Source organism: Triticum dicoccoides, chromosome 4B (genome assembly GCF_002162155.2).
Source record: "Triticum dicoccoides isolate Atlit2015 ecotype Zavitan chromosome 4B, WEW_v2.0, whole genome shotgun sequence".
In the NCBI taxonomy this organism is placed as follows: domain Eukaryota; kingdom Viridiplantae; phylum Streptophyta; class Magnoliopsida; order Poales; family Poaceae; genus Triticum; species Triticum dicoccoides.
The window spans coordinates 527,528,743-527,542,560 of record NC_041387.1 but is presented as its reverse complement, the minus strand read 5'-3'; the positions used below and the strand labels follow the sequence as shown (position 1 = coordinate 527,542,560).

The window sequence follows — 13,818 nt, the reverse complement described above, 5'->3', positions numbered from 1 at the left end:
CTGATGGTTCGATGCACGGATACGATTCTTCGTTAGGGTAATCACGGTACTCCTTGGAGGCAGAACCTGTCGCAAAGGACACCGATACACAACCATCACCAAACAATGTGCAACAATATGATGCATGCATGAAACATGGCAATATGAGTGTGTTGGGCTAATGCAACTAAAACCAGAAGGGTTTGAACAAATTTGAATCAAGGATTCAAATTTCAAATTCAAATATGGCCTTTTAAAGTGCTTTTCCTTGTTCTGCTTAAAACATCAATTTAACTTGTTTGATCATGCATGAAAATAGTACAGATGGATAGATTGGATTTTTCTGATCATTTTTCATATATAATTTGTCCAATTTGGAGTTACAGAATAAAAGTTATGAATTTTTGAAGTTTAAATAATATTCTGGAATTTCCTGATTTAAATTAAATCCAGAAAATCAATTACTGCGTCAGCCTGACGTCAGTGTGACGTCAGCAGGTCAAGGAACAGGTCTGGGTCAAACCTGACAGTGGGTCCCGCATGTCAGGGTGGTTATTTTAATTAAGATTTAATTAAAACTAATCCTGTATAATTAACAGGGCTGGGCCCCACCTGTCATTGACTCAGGGGAGTCAACCAGGGCCCACCCGTGGTCAAAGTCAGAGTCAAACACGCCGGCGTCTAGCCGCCGGCGAGCCCGACGCGGCAGCGGGAGTGCTTTTGGCCATTTCGGCCACCAAATGGGCCGCGGAGACCACCGGAGTGGAGCTGAGGACAAACCGCAGCTCTTGGCGGAGTCCGTTGGGGTCGGGGTGGCCGGAGTTGGCGCCGGCGACGACTTTGGCGGCCACCGGGGCTCGGTCGAAGATGAACTAGGTGCTAGAGGGGTCGGTGAGGCTCGTGGAGTGGCTAGCTAGGTGTTGTGGGACTCGGTGAGTAAGATGGACACCATCTTGTGGCCGGAGTGTGGCCGGAAGCACGTCGGCGACGAGGTCCGCGACGGCGCGTGCGGGTGAGCTTGGTGTGCTCGCTGTGGTGCACGAGAGAGAGAAAGAGAGGAAGGGGAAGTTAGCCCAGCTCACTGCGGTCTTGATGGAGAGGACGGCGTGGTCGGGGACGAGCTGCTGCGGCGGCGACGGCGAAGGGGATCTTCGGCGATGGCGGTTCGGGCGAGGTTGGTGCGGCGGCTTCGGGGCACGCGAGCGCTCGGGGCTCGACTAGCTCGAAGAAGTGGAGGACGGCGGAGCTTCTGGACACGGTGGCGCGGCGTGGAGACGAAGGGGAGCACGGCTATGGCGGAGGTGCGGCGACGGTGGCGTCGGCCATGGCGTGGGAGCGCGAGGGAGAGGAACTGGGGGCGAATGGAGGTGTCCAGGAGGGTCGGGGCGCGACGTGGAGCTCGTCCAGGCCATCAGGGCGGCGAGAGGGGGAGGCAGGGCGGCGTGCAGCTGCGTGGCGAGCTGCGGTGCCGCCGCCGAGCACCTTGGCTGCCTGCCTGGCGAGCCAAGCAGCTCGCTGGAGCGGTGGCCGGGCTGGGCCGGCCAGGTGGGCTGGCTGGTGGGCCTGCGGTGGCGCCAGGTAAGTTTTCCCCTTTTTTTTCTGTTTCTGTTTTTATTTAATATATCTGCAACTTTGTTGAATTTAATAAAATACCTAGGCAACTTCAAAAATCACCAAACTATTCCTAGCCCATAATTGGATTATTTCCAACATGAAACATTTTAGTTTGGAGATATTTGAGCATTTAAATATTTTATATAATTTTAAATTCCCAAATTCAAATATTTATGATTTAATTCAAAACCCTAGGATGGCCTAGGAAAATGTGCACCACTTTTGGCAGAGGTTCTGAACCAAGACAAAAATGATGGGCATTTTAGAAGGGCATTTCAGGTTCATTGAAAATTATTTTAGTAACCCTAGTTGGTTTCAGAGGGGACTGGGGGTTCTGTCATCCCCATTTCAAGTTTCTGATGAAAAAGTAAACATGATGCAACACTCTAATGCATGGCTAACTAGGATGTGACAACTGAACAATCTACGGGTCTAGTTGCGAGTTAAGGGTGGATATGTGTGCCTAGGATGGATATGTAGGATGGACATACAAATGAGTTGGGGTCAGATGGATTGCGTGTCTAGGATGGACATTGTTGGTGCAATATCTGCCTACCTTGTGTTTTGGTGATTGTTGACAGAAACAGGTATGGACTGATACGTTTGCTAGTGGATACAGAGAGAAAAAGTCCATACACAACCAAAGATAATGTTGTCTCCAGTGCTGAGTTCGAGGAACTTCACCGAAGTACATATGCGTTGTAGAGAAGCACGGGCTAAATTTGTTGAAGTGATAAAGTCGAGAAGATTGATGTGAAGAAATCGACCCCTCGAAAGATTACTGCTGAAGCGAAGCTCTTATTTCGGTACTGTTGTCCGATGAAATTGACTGCAGCAATGGAAGTCAAAAACAAAGTGAAGACGTAGTATTCATTTCGTTGTTCTTCTTTCATTCTTTCGAGTCATAGGACCTCCATACTATAAAGAGGGGTATGGGTTCTTGATGCTTATATCCGCTGTGATGCTTAGCCATAACCTATGAAAGATGCGAGAGAAATCTCTTTATGCTCCGAGCAAATACTTGCCATCAAGAGACTGTGATCTTATTCACTGCAAGAGATTTGCCTCGGACTTGCTCTGCAAGAAATGCTACCATTATGCTCAAATCCGACCGTTGGAATTGTGTTGTTCGGCCATTGGCTGAGCCCGAAGTCTAATTTGGTCATTTCCCATCTGGGAAGGTTGCGGCTATAAATAGCCACCCCGCTTCAACTTTGTCCTTTGGCTTCTCCGCTTAATATTTCTGAGAAGATTGTTTTGAGCAACCCCTCTCCGAGTGATTTGAGTTTAAAATCCACCGAGAGAAAAAACAAGAGCCCAAACTTAGACAGTGGCTTAGCATCACAGTAGTTCTAAGGGAGAGTTCTTGCACCTATTAATCTTGAGAGCTGCGCACTCTCTATCCATATAGGTTTTGGCTTCGAGTGTTGAAGAGTTGTTGTCTTCACCGAGCTTGATCTTCAACAACCAAGAGTGATTGTGGTTCGCGAAGGTCGACCGAAAGTTTGGAGATCGCCGACAAGGATCTACCATAAGTGAAATCAACCTGAGTCTGATCAGCTCTGCGTTGAAGGTGAATAGGGTGAAGAGAGTTTATCTTTGGTGTTAAGTCCAGCCCCTCCAACTAGACATAGCCCTTTGGCAGAAGGGTGAACTGGTCTACCAAATCTCTCTGTCGCCTTCGAGCACCTCTGGTTACATCTACTCTACTGCATTTCATTCAGCAGTTATTATTCGTGCTCTATGCCGATAGATTACTTGATCATCTTGTATTGTTGTCATCATCTTGTGTATTAGTGTTCTTCTTGTTCATTATCATCGTCTGTATTCTTTTGTTACCATCTAGTTCATATGATTCACTTGTGAATTCGTTTTATAGCATTTCGTTTAGTACCGGTCATGTTGTGCCTCATTCTGTTACATCTGTTTGCATGATGCATTACTCTCATTGTAGTTAAACCTATGACCTAACAAGCTTGTTCTGTTGTCAATGCTTTTTCATAGATGAATATGCTTCTGATGAGGAAGATTGAATCAGTCTGTTTCCCTCAGTACTCTATTCCGCTGCTATGAGTGGGATTTGTTTCAAAGCTTTCGAAAGAAAATTTGAATCTCCCATTCACCCCCTCCCCCTCTGGTCGATATACTCTCAGTCCTAATAGACATGTAGCTGGACCGGGATCGGACAAAGTGTGCATTAAGGATGCACATGCAACTAGGTTGAAATGGAGCAAGTCATGAGCCAAAAATAGACATACAAATGAATTCCAAACAAGTTTATATGTGTTAAAATTATAAACATGAAACACATAATTCCCTTCAAGTGCTCGCCATCGCTCTCTTTGTAATCGGGGAAAATGAGTGAGAAGAGAGCGAGGAACAAGATGAAAGGACCCGAAGAAAATGCATATCCGCCTCTTCCTACTTTGTTCATAACCCACGTAAAAACGATCAGAAAAAGGCCAACGCCCAAACAAAAAAGAACAGAAAAAGATCTATGCGGATGCTAGTTGCCCATATATAAACCAACAGCCAAACAAACGCGAGACAACCATGTGAAATACAGGCCTACATGCAACGGCGGAGCTGGAACAACTTAATAAGGGGGCCAACTGCTGTTAAATCATGTTGGGGAGGGCCAAAGGCAACCAAATCACTGTAATACACAATATTAGCAGCAGGTAATCATTGATGTAATAAAAAAATCTGCATGTTGGCCTGGGCCGTGGCCTCTGTTGGCACCCCTGCCTCTGCCTCTGTCTATAAGGCCGACACAGGCAGGCGAAAAATTGACAAGGACACAACGACATGGAGCATATGGCACCCAGTAACCAGAGGCTGGTGATGGCTCCCCTCTCCTCTCCTCCTCCTCCCCCGCGCTCCTCCCCCTCCTCCTCCCCTGTGTCCTGCTCCTTCCGGCAACCACGGTCTGCCCTGGCTTATGCCCTCCCCCGTCATTCCCCTACGTCTCCGGCGCCGACCTCTCCGCTCATCGCCCCCCTCCTTCGCCCCATGGCTCCCCTCCTCGTCCTCTTTCCTTTGGATCTGGATCTGGCAACAAGTTCTGGGCTCTCTCATTGGATGGGGGCGAGGAGGACTCTGACTCCGATTCCGACCTTCCCCTCTTGCCTCAGCCTCTCTACCTGCCGTGGCACCGCTGATGAGGTCGGAGCCGACGGGGCGTGCCCAGAAATTTGCCCTGGGTGGGCGCCGCCGACCGGTTTGCTCGGACGTTATGGTCGGATCTGGCTGGATTCAGGTTGGGCATGGTTGTTGACGGGGTCGTTCGGGGACGGCTTCCTCGCCGGTCCGTGCCACTCTTGAGGCTGCTGATTCGCGGGCTGGCGGTCGGGCACGTTCGCCTTGCTCCTCTCCGTCCTCGTCGCCGGGGGCAGGCTGGGCCTGATGCCGCGGCCGGCGGCGACGGCCGCTCCTCCCTCTCCTCTAACCCTAGATTGGAATCTTGTTCACGAGGCTTGAGGGCCCTCTGCTCGACCTATTTTGCCCCCTTCTGGGCCATCCCTCCCTTTTGGGCCGCCTTCGTTGTCGTCTACGTGTGATTTCCCCCCTTATCCATTCTAGGCCCTGGGCTTATCTTGGCCCAGTTGCCCCCTCCCCCTGTGTTGAGCCCGGCCTGCGTGGCCCCTCCCGGCCTGGCCAGCTCAGGCTATTTGTGGGTCCGCAAGGGCTCGGTCCCCCCATTTCTAGGGTTTCCTATCTCTCATTTCGATCTACGCCGCTCTCGTCTCTGTATCCCCACCTACCGCAGATCTCACCCCTCCACCTCTCTCCCTCTCCTTCGCAGCTGTGGTGGCCATGGATCGATCCCGTGGTTCCTCGAGCGAGGCCGTGTCGGGGCAGAAGCGGCGGCGGGAGGACTCAGGCGACGGGGCGGTGGATCTGGAGCTCGAGGCGTCCCTCCGCTCGAAGCTTGAGGCCGAGCAGGCGGCTCAGTCGCAAGTGGCCAGTGACCGTGAGGCCTGGGCAGCGAGGCCTGAGTGGCTCCAGAAGGATGAGCACGCCCGGTCGGCGGCAGCGTCTGCAGCAACGTCAGGGTCGGAGGCCCCCGGATCGGGCGGATCTAGGGCCGACCCCTAGGAGGCCACGACGGCTGCTGGCGGCTCTGGTCCTGGTGCTCGTCGTCCTCCTCCTCAACGCGGCCCGTTCCCTCTGGCTCATGGTGGAGGTCGGGATGTCGACTCCTTGTCGTGGCCTGGCGGCCGCCAGATGGGGCGTGGGAGCACTGGATCTAGTCCTTTTGGGCGTCGTTCTCCGGTGTCTGGTCCTGGCTCGTCTTCTGCTGCCTTGGGCGATGGGATCTTGCCCCCTCCCCCTCCTCTGTCGGCTCGCCCGCCCCCTCCGCTTTCCCAACCACCAAACCCTAACCTTACTTGCTTCGCATGCCACCAGCCAGACCATTTCCAATCCCACTGCTTCAATCCACCCTTCTGCCTCATCTGTAGAGAAGATGGCCACCTCACGGTCGACTGTCAGAACCGTCGCAAGCCTGCCTCTTTTATGCTCTATGGTCAAGGCCTCCCTGGATGTTCTTTTTTTTGCTCTCGATAGCGAGATCCCTCAGGTAGCTGTGGCCCCTGCACTCTCTAATGCTGCTATTATCTCCATCAAAGATCACAAAATCTCCTCCCAGACCCTTCTGGACGAACTCAAATTGTGGGATGATGGAGGCTGGGATTGGCAGATCCGACAGCTCTCTAATTTCGATTTTGCAGTGGTCTTCCCCTCCAAGAGTAGCCTCAAGATGATCTCCTCTTGCACTAGCTTCACTCTACCCCTCAACCAGCTCGTTGTGTCTGCGAAGGCCGCTTCCAATGGTGCTAAACCTATCCCCTCCCTTTCGAAAACCTGGGTCCTCATCGATGACATTCCCCCCACTCTACGCTCTGCTGAATTCGTGATGGCTTTTGGTGTTCTGATCGGCAAGCCCATCATGGTGGACCTGGACTCCCTCTCTGTCCTTGGCCCCGTTCGTCTCAAGCTCTGGGAGGTGGACCCCCTGTGTATTCATGGACCTATTGATGTCTTCCCCTCGTCTGATGGCTTCAGGTTGTGGGTCCGCATGGAGGGAGGCACCAATCCTAACATCCCTCCCCCTCCTCCCCCTCCGGCTGAGAATCGTGACGGAGGGGCAATGATGCTGCCAACCAGAGTGGGGACTCGTGCCCTCGCTTTACGTCCTCGGAATGGGATGTTATGGGCTCGGAATCCAGGGAACTCTTCAAGGACAGTGCACCGCAGGGCAAAGATGTTGGAAAGGATGTCATGGTTGAGAAAGTATCTAATCAGGCTGCCCCGGTTGCCTCCCCAGCTGGTACTCCTGCCTCTAGGGTCTGCTCCATCCTGCCGGTCCGTCCGGGCTCTCCATCTCTGTCGGGCATTGAAGACCTCCCCGCCTCTCCTCCGCGTGCTATGGCTGGCGCCATCCCCAAGCGCAAATCCTCTGTACGGAAGTTCTCGGCTTGTAGACGGGCCTCCTCGGGCACCAAGCTCTCTACGGCAGGGCTCTGTTGTCGCCTGGATGATGATATGGGTGATGTGGCGGGCCAGGCTTCTCCGTTGGTGCCACACTCTACTCCGATCCATTCCCCTTCTTCTACGACGTGAAAGAGTGGTCAGCTCCGTGACAGTGGTATGCAGGTGGCTGACAAGGCCGCTCGTCGTGCCGCGGCTCGTGATCTTCCAGCTTCAGGTACTCTTCTAGCGCACCCTTAGTCGGTTCCTTCTATTCCTTCCGCCTCCCCTATTAGGCTTGTTCTGCCTTCGTATTCGGATAATCATCTGACAAAGGTTCTTACGGATGTTGGTATATCGCTTCATCATAATGTTGGGTCTCCCACCTCCCTGCTTGCTTTAATTAGGGCCAATGAGGTGGCCTAGGCTGCGATCGCCAAAGCTAAAGAGATTGTGGCGGCTCCTCCTGCTCCTCCGGTTGTGGCTGGAGGGGTTTCGAAGGGGGGAGGAATATGCTAGTTCTGCTACCCCCCAAGTCTCTAAGAAGAAGGGTGCCCCTAAACATGCTAAAACCTGCTTGGCACCCTGCAGGTCGAGCTTGCGCATTAAGAACTTGTCCTTCAAATGGAAGCGCTTTTCTGGAATGTTAGAAGTTTCGGGGCTCGGAGGCGTCGGGACCAAATGAAAGACATCGTCAGGGGCTATAGTATTGATCTGATTGGTCTAGTTCAGACCTTTAAACCCTCCTTCTCTCCTCACGAACTTTTTGCAGTTGCGGGTGTCGATCGTTTTGACTGGAATTGTCTTCCCTCATCGGGCCACTCGGGTGGTATTCTTATTGGCTCTAAACGTGACATTTTTTATTTTGTTACCTTCGACCATGGTATTTTCTGAGCTAGTTTTGTTGTGTTTCACCGCCAACTTAATACTCTCTAGGAAGTAATGGTAGTGTACGGTCCGGCGGATCATTCTCTTTCCCCCTTTTTCCTGGACGAAATTTCTAATAAGGTCGAATCCTACACCCTTCCCCTTCTAATTGGTGGTGATTTCAACCTGCTTCGATATCTGACCGATAAGAACACCAATAACTTTTCCTGGGCGCTGGCTGATGCTTTTAACGAGTTTATTAGCTCTTCTGCTCTTCGTGAAATGCCAAGGGTGGGATCTAGGTTTACTTGGACTAATCATCAGGTTTCTCCTATTCGCTCTATCTTGGATCATGTTTTGATCTGCCCAAGTTGGGACTCCCTTTTTCTGCTTGCCACTCTCAAAACTAAGGCTATCGTAGGATCGGACCATGCTCCACTTATTCTTGATGTGGGGCTTCACTGCGCGTCCACTCCCCCTTTGTCCTAGTTTGATGCTTCCTGGCTCCTTGTCGAAGGCTTTCGTGACCTCCTCGACTCTAGAATTTATGATCTCCTCTCGTCTGGCTGTCGCGCCTTCGGCCCCATGGATGATTGACACTATTGCTCGTACTCTCTGCGCAAATTTCTGCGGGGCTGGTCTCGTAATCACGCGGCACATGATCGCAGAGATAAATCCCTCCTCGTGGCTCAGATTGATGCTTTAGACTCTCGGGCTGATTCTTCTGGCTTATCTGATTCGGAATGGACTTTGCGCTTTTCCCTTGAGCAATCTCTGGTGCAGCTGCATCGTCTCGCAGAAGTTTACTGGCGCCACAGGGGCACGATAAACTGAATGCTTAAAGGATACTCCCCCACTGCTTATTTCCATTGCCAGTGGGAGGCGGCGTAGATGCTTGATTGACAGCTTATTGATCGATGGGGTCAGGGTTTCGGACCAAGGCATCATCATGAAGCACATAGTCGAATTCTTTTCCTCCCTCCTTTCTGCCAAACCTGATCAGGGGTTCAGGATATCTTCTTCCTTTTGGGACCAAGGGGACGGGGTGTCCCCGGAGGAAAACCTCGATCTTATGGTTCCTTTTTCTGAAGAGGAGATTTTTAATTCTATTAACAAAGCTAATTCTAATTCTGCATCCAGCCCGGATGGATTTTCTATTCCTTTCTTCAAAACTTTCTGGCCCCAACTCAAGAATCTCATTTGTGCGATTATTCAAGGGTTTTGTTTGGAGACGGTGGACATTTCTAGGCTCAGTTATGGTTATTTCTCTCATTCCTAAGATTAAGGGTCCGGAGCTCATTTCCTAGTTTAGGCCTATTGCGCTTATCAATAACTTTGCCAAATTCCCCGCCAAATGCTTGGCCACGCGTCTTACTCCTGTGTCTCATCGTACCCTTTCTCCTACCCAATCTGCATTTGTCAAGGGGCGTTTTATCCTTGATGGGGTCCTATGTTTACATGAGATCGTCCATGATATTCACAAATCAGGCAGCAAGGCTGTTATTCTTAAACTGGATTTTGAAAAAGCTTATGATTCTATGAGTTGGGGCTTCTTAAGAAAAGTTTTGCTGGCTAATGGCTTTGATGGTGGTGTGGTTCATCGAATCATGCAGTTGGTCATGGGTGGCCATACTGCTATCTCTGTTAATGGGAAAGTTAGCAATTTTTTTTAAGAATTCTAGAGGCCTGAGACAAGGTGACCCGGCCTCTCCCATCCTTTCAATTTTGTGGCGGACACCCTCTCTAATATTCTATCTAGGGCTGCGGGGGCCGGCCACATTACTCCTGTTAGCTCCCATCTTATCCCTTAAGGGATTACCCACCTTTAGTATGCTGATGACACGATTATTATGGTGGAACTTAATGATCATTGCCTTGCCCACCTCAAATTTCTTCTGCTATGCTTCGAGGCCCTTTCTGGTCTTAAGATCAACTTCTCCAAAAGCAAAGTCATTGTTACTAGGGGCCTGGAAACCGAGGCGTTGCATGTTGCCCGCCTTCTGAATTTCTCCCTTGGCTCCTTCCCTCTCAAGTATCTGGGTCACCCTATTACGTCTGACGAACTCTTGGCTAAAGACTTTGCTCCTACGGTGGCCAAAGTTGGCAATCGTGTCATGCCCTGGAGGGGTAGATATAATACCCAGGCTGGTAAAGTTGCCTTGATTAATGCCTGCCTTTCTTCCCTCCAAATGTTCCTTATGGGATTTTATCTTCTTACGATCGGCACTCACGCTGGGTTTGACAAACATAGAGGTGCCTTTTTCTGGAACGCGGCTAACAACAAACGCAAATATCGCATGATCAAATGGGACATTATTTGCAGACCAAAAAGCCTTGGGGGCTGGGTATCATTAATACCCTTGTCATGAACAAATGCTTGATCATCAAGTGGTGGTGGAAGATCATGACCACCACCTCGGATAAACCTCTTTGGTTCAACATTCTCAAAGCTAAGTATTTCCCTTCCTCTAGCCCTATGTTTGCTCGTGCCTCGGGAGCTTCCCAGTTCTGGAAAGACCTTGTTAAACTTAGGCCTATTTTCCAAAGCCTCGTCAAGTTTGTTGTTCACAATGGCGATCCACTAGATTTTGGCTTGATTGGTGGTGTGGCTCGACTACGTTGGCAAACTCTTTTCCTGTACTTTTTTCCTACTGTCCCGACCCTGAGATCTCAATCTTTGAGCTCTCTTCCAATAATTGGGATCTGCAACTTCGTCGCTCTCTTTCTCCTGAAGAGTTGGTTGACTGGCAGCGCCTTGTTGCCTTCTTCCATGTGCTCTCGAAGGAGGAGGAGGAGGTGGTGTGGCCCCATTCCCCTTCTAGTCATTTTTCTGTGAAATCGCTTTATGGTAAGCTGATCTCGGGTTCAACCACTTCCAAATTCAAGTGGATCTGGAGGGCTCGTATTCCTCCTAAGATCAAGATCTTCCTCTGGCAAGCTTCTCGCGGGCGGTTGCCGACTGGTGACAGATCCGCAAACGTAATGGCCCTGGGTCTGACCGCTGCGTCCACTATGGGTTAAGAGAAGACACGATGCATGTTTTCTTTTCTTGTGCTCTGGCTAAACTCTTCTGGTGTTGTATCAGATCTTGGTTGAATGTAGCCTGGAGGCCGTCCTCCTTCTCAGACCTTCGACTTTTGGCTAACAATCTGGTTGGGGCCCAAAGGAGAATTTTTTGGGTGGGCTTTGCAGCGATGTGCTGGTCTCTTTGGACGACAAGAAACAAATTTACTATTGAACATGTTTTTCCTGCTAAGCCTGCTGATTGCTTATTTAAAACTTGCGTATTCTTGCAGCAGTGGAGATTATTGATTGAGGAGGACATGGATACGCTCGATATGATGATATCCAAGATCCAGGCTTCTGCTATCTCCCTTTCTCCAGTTCATGCGGCAATTAGGTGTTGCTGGCCCCTAATGTTGCTGTCCTTAGTCTCTCCGGCCTGCGTGCTGTGTACTGGCCCGGGAGCCATGTACATTCTACTTTTGCCTGTGAGGTCTGGTTGATACTCTGCGTGCTTTGTGTGGTGTCCGCTGTCGATGTTTATGACTCTGCATGGTGGCTTTATTTATAAAGTCGGGCTCTGACCTTTTATCTAAAAAAAGACGACATGGAGCATATCAACGGTTTGCATGAATCCTAAAGACAAACGATCCAACGATGAAAGACTTAGATGTGAGGTAGTTATATCTCATCTAGATGTGACTTAATCAAATTGTTTGTTTTAATAGATAGATTACCGTAGAAAAATGGTTGTACGGTCGTTGCTTCAATTTTTTTAAATAAATCAGGTCATGGTGCATGGCTTCATTGAAAATGGGTTTAGTATCTGAGATTCTGAGTTACTCACGGCCGGTGCCGCGCAACTGGTTGGCACGTGGATACCACTCCACCGAACTGCATGGTACATGTACAGGACTCTAATCACAGGGGAAGAAAGTTGCTCGGCAATCCCATGAGGGACGGACTAGGCAAAACCATGCAAGGCTCGCAAAGCTCGTGAGCACCCCCACGTTCTTCAGCTCAGGGCCGGCGTCGTCGCGTTTGCTTGGAATGGCAATGCAGCAGAGCACCACTCAGCGTAACTGTCGTGCTGAGCGATTGACAAGATGCTCAGCAATAATCATTTGCACACGGATAAACACAGCCAGGTTTAGACTCCACTCTCTAGTTACTCACGCTCCTGCTAGTACCATCGGCAGTGGACTACCGAGAATTAAGGTCTTACAATCATTATTAAGCAAGCATAATAACGCACTGAGTCGTGCCGGCCGATGGCCACGGACGAGGCTACGCCGGCCAACCAGGCTGGTGCAACGGGAGGCCGGCTGCCACCGCCCTCGCCTCAGACCAGGAAGCTGCCGTCTCGCCTCCTCACCTCCACCTTGAGTAGGTGGTCCTCGCCGCCGCCGCCGGCGCTGCCTTGCCGGAGCGCTCGGAAGAAGCAGGTGTCGCCCTCGCCGAGGGCGTTGTCGACGCAGAACTGGTGCCACCCGTACCTAAACGACGCGCGGGACCTGCCACCCGTCTTGGGGTTGTGCTTCAGGTGCACGAGCCACGACTTGCCGCGCATCCGCAGCTCCACCTTGCTCCTCTCGGCGTACCCGTGCGCGAGCTGGAAATCCACCGGCACGTTCTGCGCACGGCCGGCGAGCAGCGGATGGAATCAGTACCCAGATAGCACCTCATGGATACATGTATATGAACACACTTGACTAGGCATGCTCGAGCATGAACGCACTCACCAGGTACTGTTCCTGCTTCATGCCTAGGTTGCATTTCCTCAGCATGGCGCTGAACTGCCCCGTCGGCCCATCCTCGACGTCCATCTCCACCAGGCTCCTGTTGTTGCCACCACTGCCGCCGTCGCTGGTGTTGCTGCTCCCACTGTCACCGTCGCTGCTGCTCTCACTGCCTGGCCAAATGCAAAAACCACACCTTCTTTAATTCCTACAAGTTACAACTTACAACCACCCAACTGAAACGAAGAGCAAGAACCAAGAAGAGGCGCGTACTGGTGTCACCGTCGTGCTTGTAGTGCCTGCGGCACATGCTCACGTCGAACACCTTGACGGTGAGCACGGCGTCGCCGTCGTAGCTGAACACGAGGAAGTACCCGAGCCGCAGGTCGTGCGCACGGGCGAACTGCTCCCAGCCGCGCTCTAGGTACATGTGGCCGTCGGCGTCCAACACCACCTTCACGTCCCAGAAGCGACGCCCATGGCCGGCTTCCCGCAGCTTCACTTCCTGGGGCTTGCCGCCGTCTAGTAGCACCATGGTAAACTTGTCAGGCAGCCTCTGCAGCGAGGGTCAAGCAGTGATTGAGCCGATCAAACACTAGGCAGCACAGCAGAGCGATAAAGAGAGATCATGTATATACCAGCCTGCTCGAGGAGTTGTCAAGTACGATCTGGAAGAACTCGAAACCTTCCATCTCACCTGTCTCTGCATGCATGAATAGATAGCTTAGATGCAAGGATTCGAATCGAAATTGCAAGAAATATCTAGGACACGAGCAACACAACAGGCTGAGAATTGGGGAAGAACAGAGGTGGTGTTTCGAAGAACAGATGGATTTGCCTGGTTGAAGCGGCGTGGCAGAGAGCAGCCGGCGGTGGCGACCTCCCCCCTATCGACAGCGGCTGGCTGCGAGGGCGGAGAGGCTGCTGCTTGCGAAGAAGGAAGAGCAAGAGGCAGAGGTAGGAAGAGGAAGAAGAAAGAACCAACTATGCCATGAATTCCATGCCACGTAGCAAAACCCTCTTCTTCCTCCTTCCTCCTCCTTCCTCTGCCTCTCCTCTCAAATGTGCAGCGGTGATATATACTAAGCTTTGCTTCTCTGGATTCCTCCTCCAGGATAGACTTCTTGACCCCTCCACCGAGAAA

General features: G+C 51.2%; 1 protein-coding gene across 1 annotated transcript; it reads right to left on the bottom strand.

The window, feature by feature from the left end:
* Window positions 1–11,992: 11,992 nt before the first annotated feature.
* Window positions 11,993–13,818, bottom strand: LOC119293830 (B3 domain-containing protein Os03g0212300-like). The gene is made up of 5 exons (XM_037572180.1): window positions 13,513–13,818; window positions 13,313–13,377; window positions 12,948–13,230; window positions 12,678–12,847; window positions 11,993–12,568 (listed from the first exon to the last, which is right to left on the bottom strand). The coding sequence occupies exons 2-5, from the start codon at window positions 13,364–13,366 to the stop codon at window positions 12,278–12,280; spliced, it is 798 nt and encodes a 265-aa protein (XP_037428077.1). The 5' UTR covers window positions 13,367–13,377; window positions 13,513–13,818; the 3' UTR covers window positions 11,993–12,277.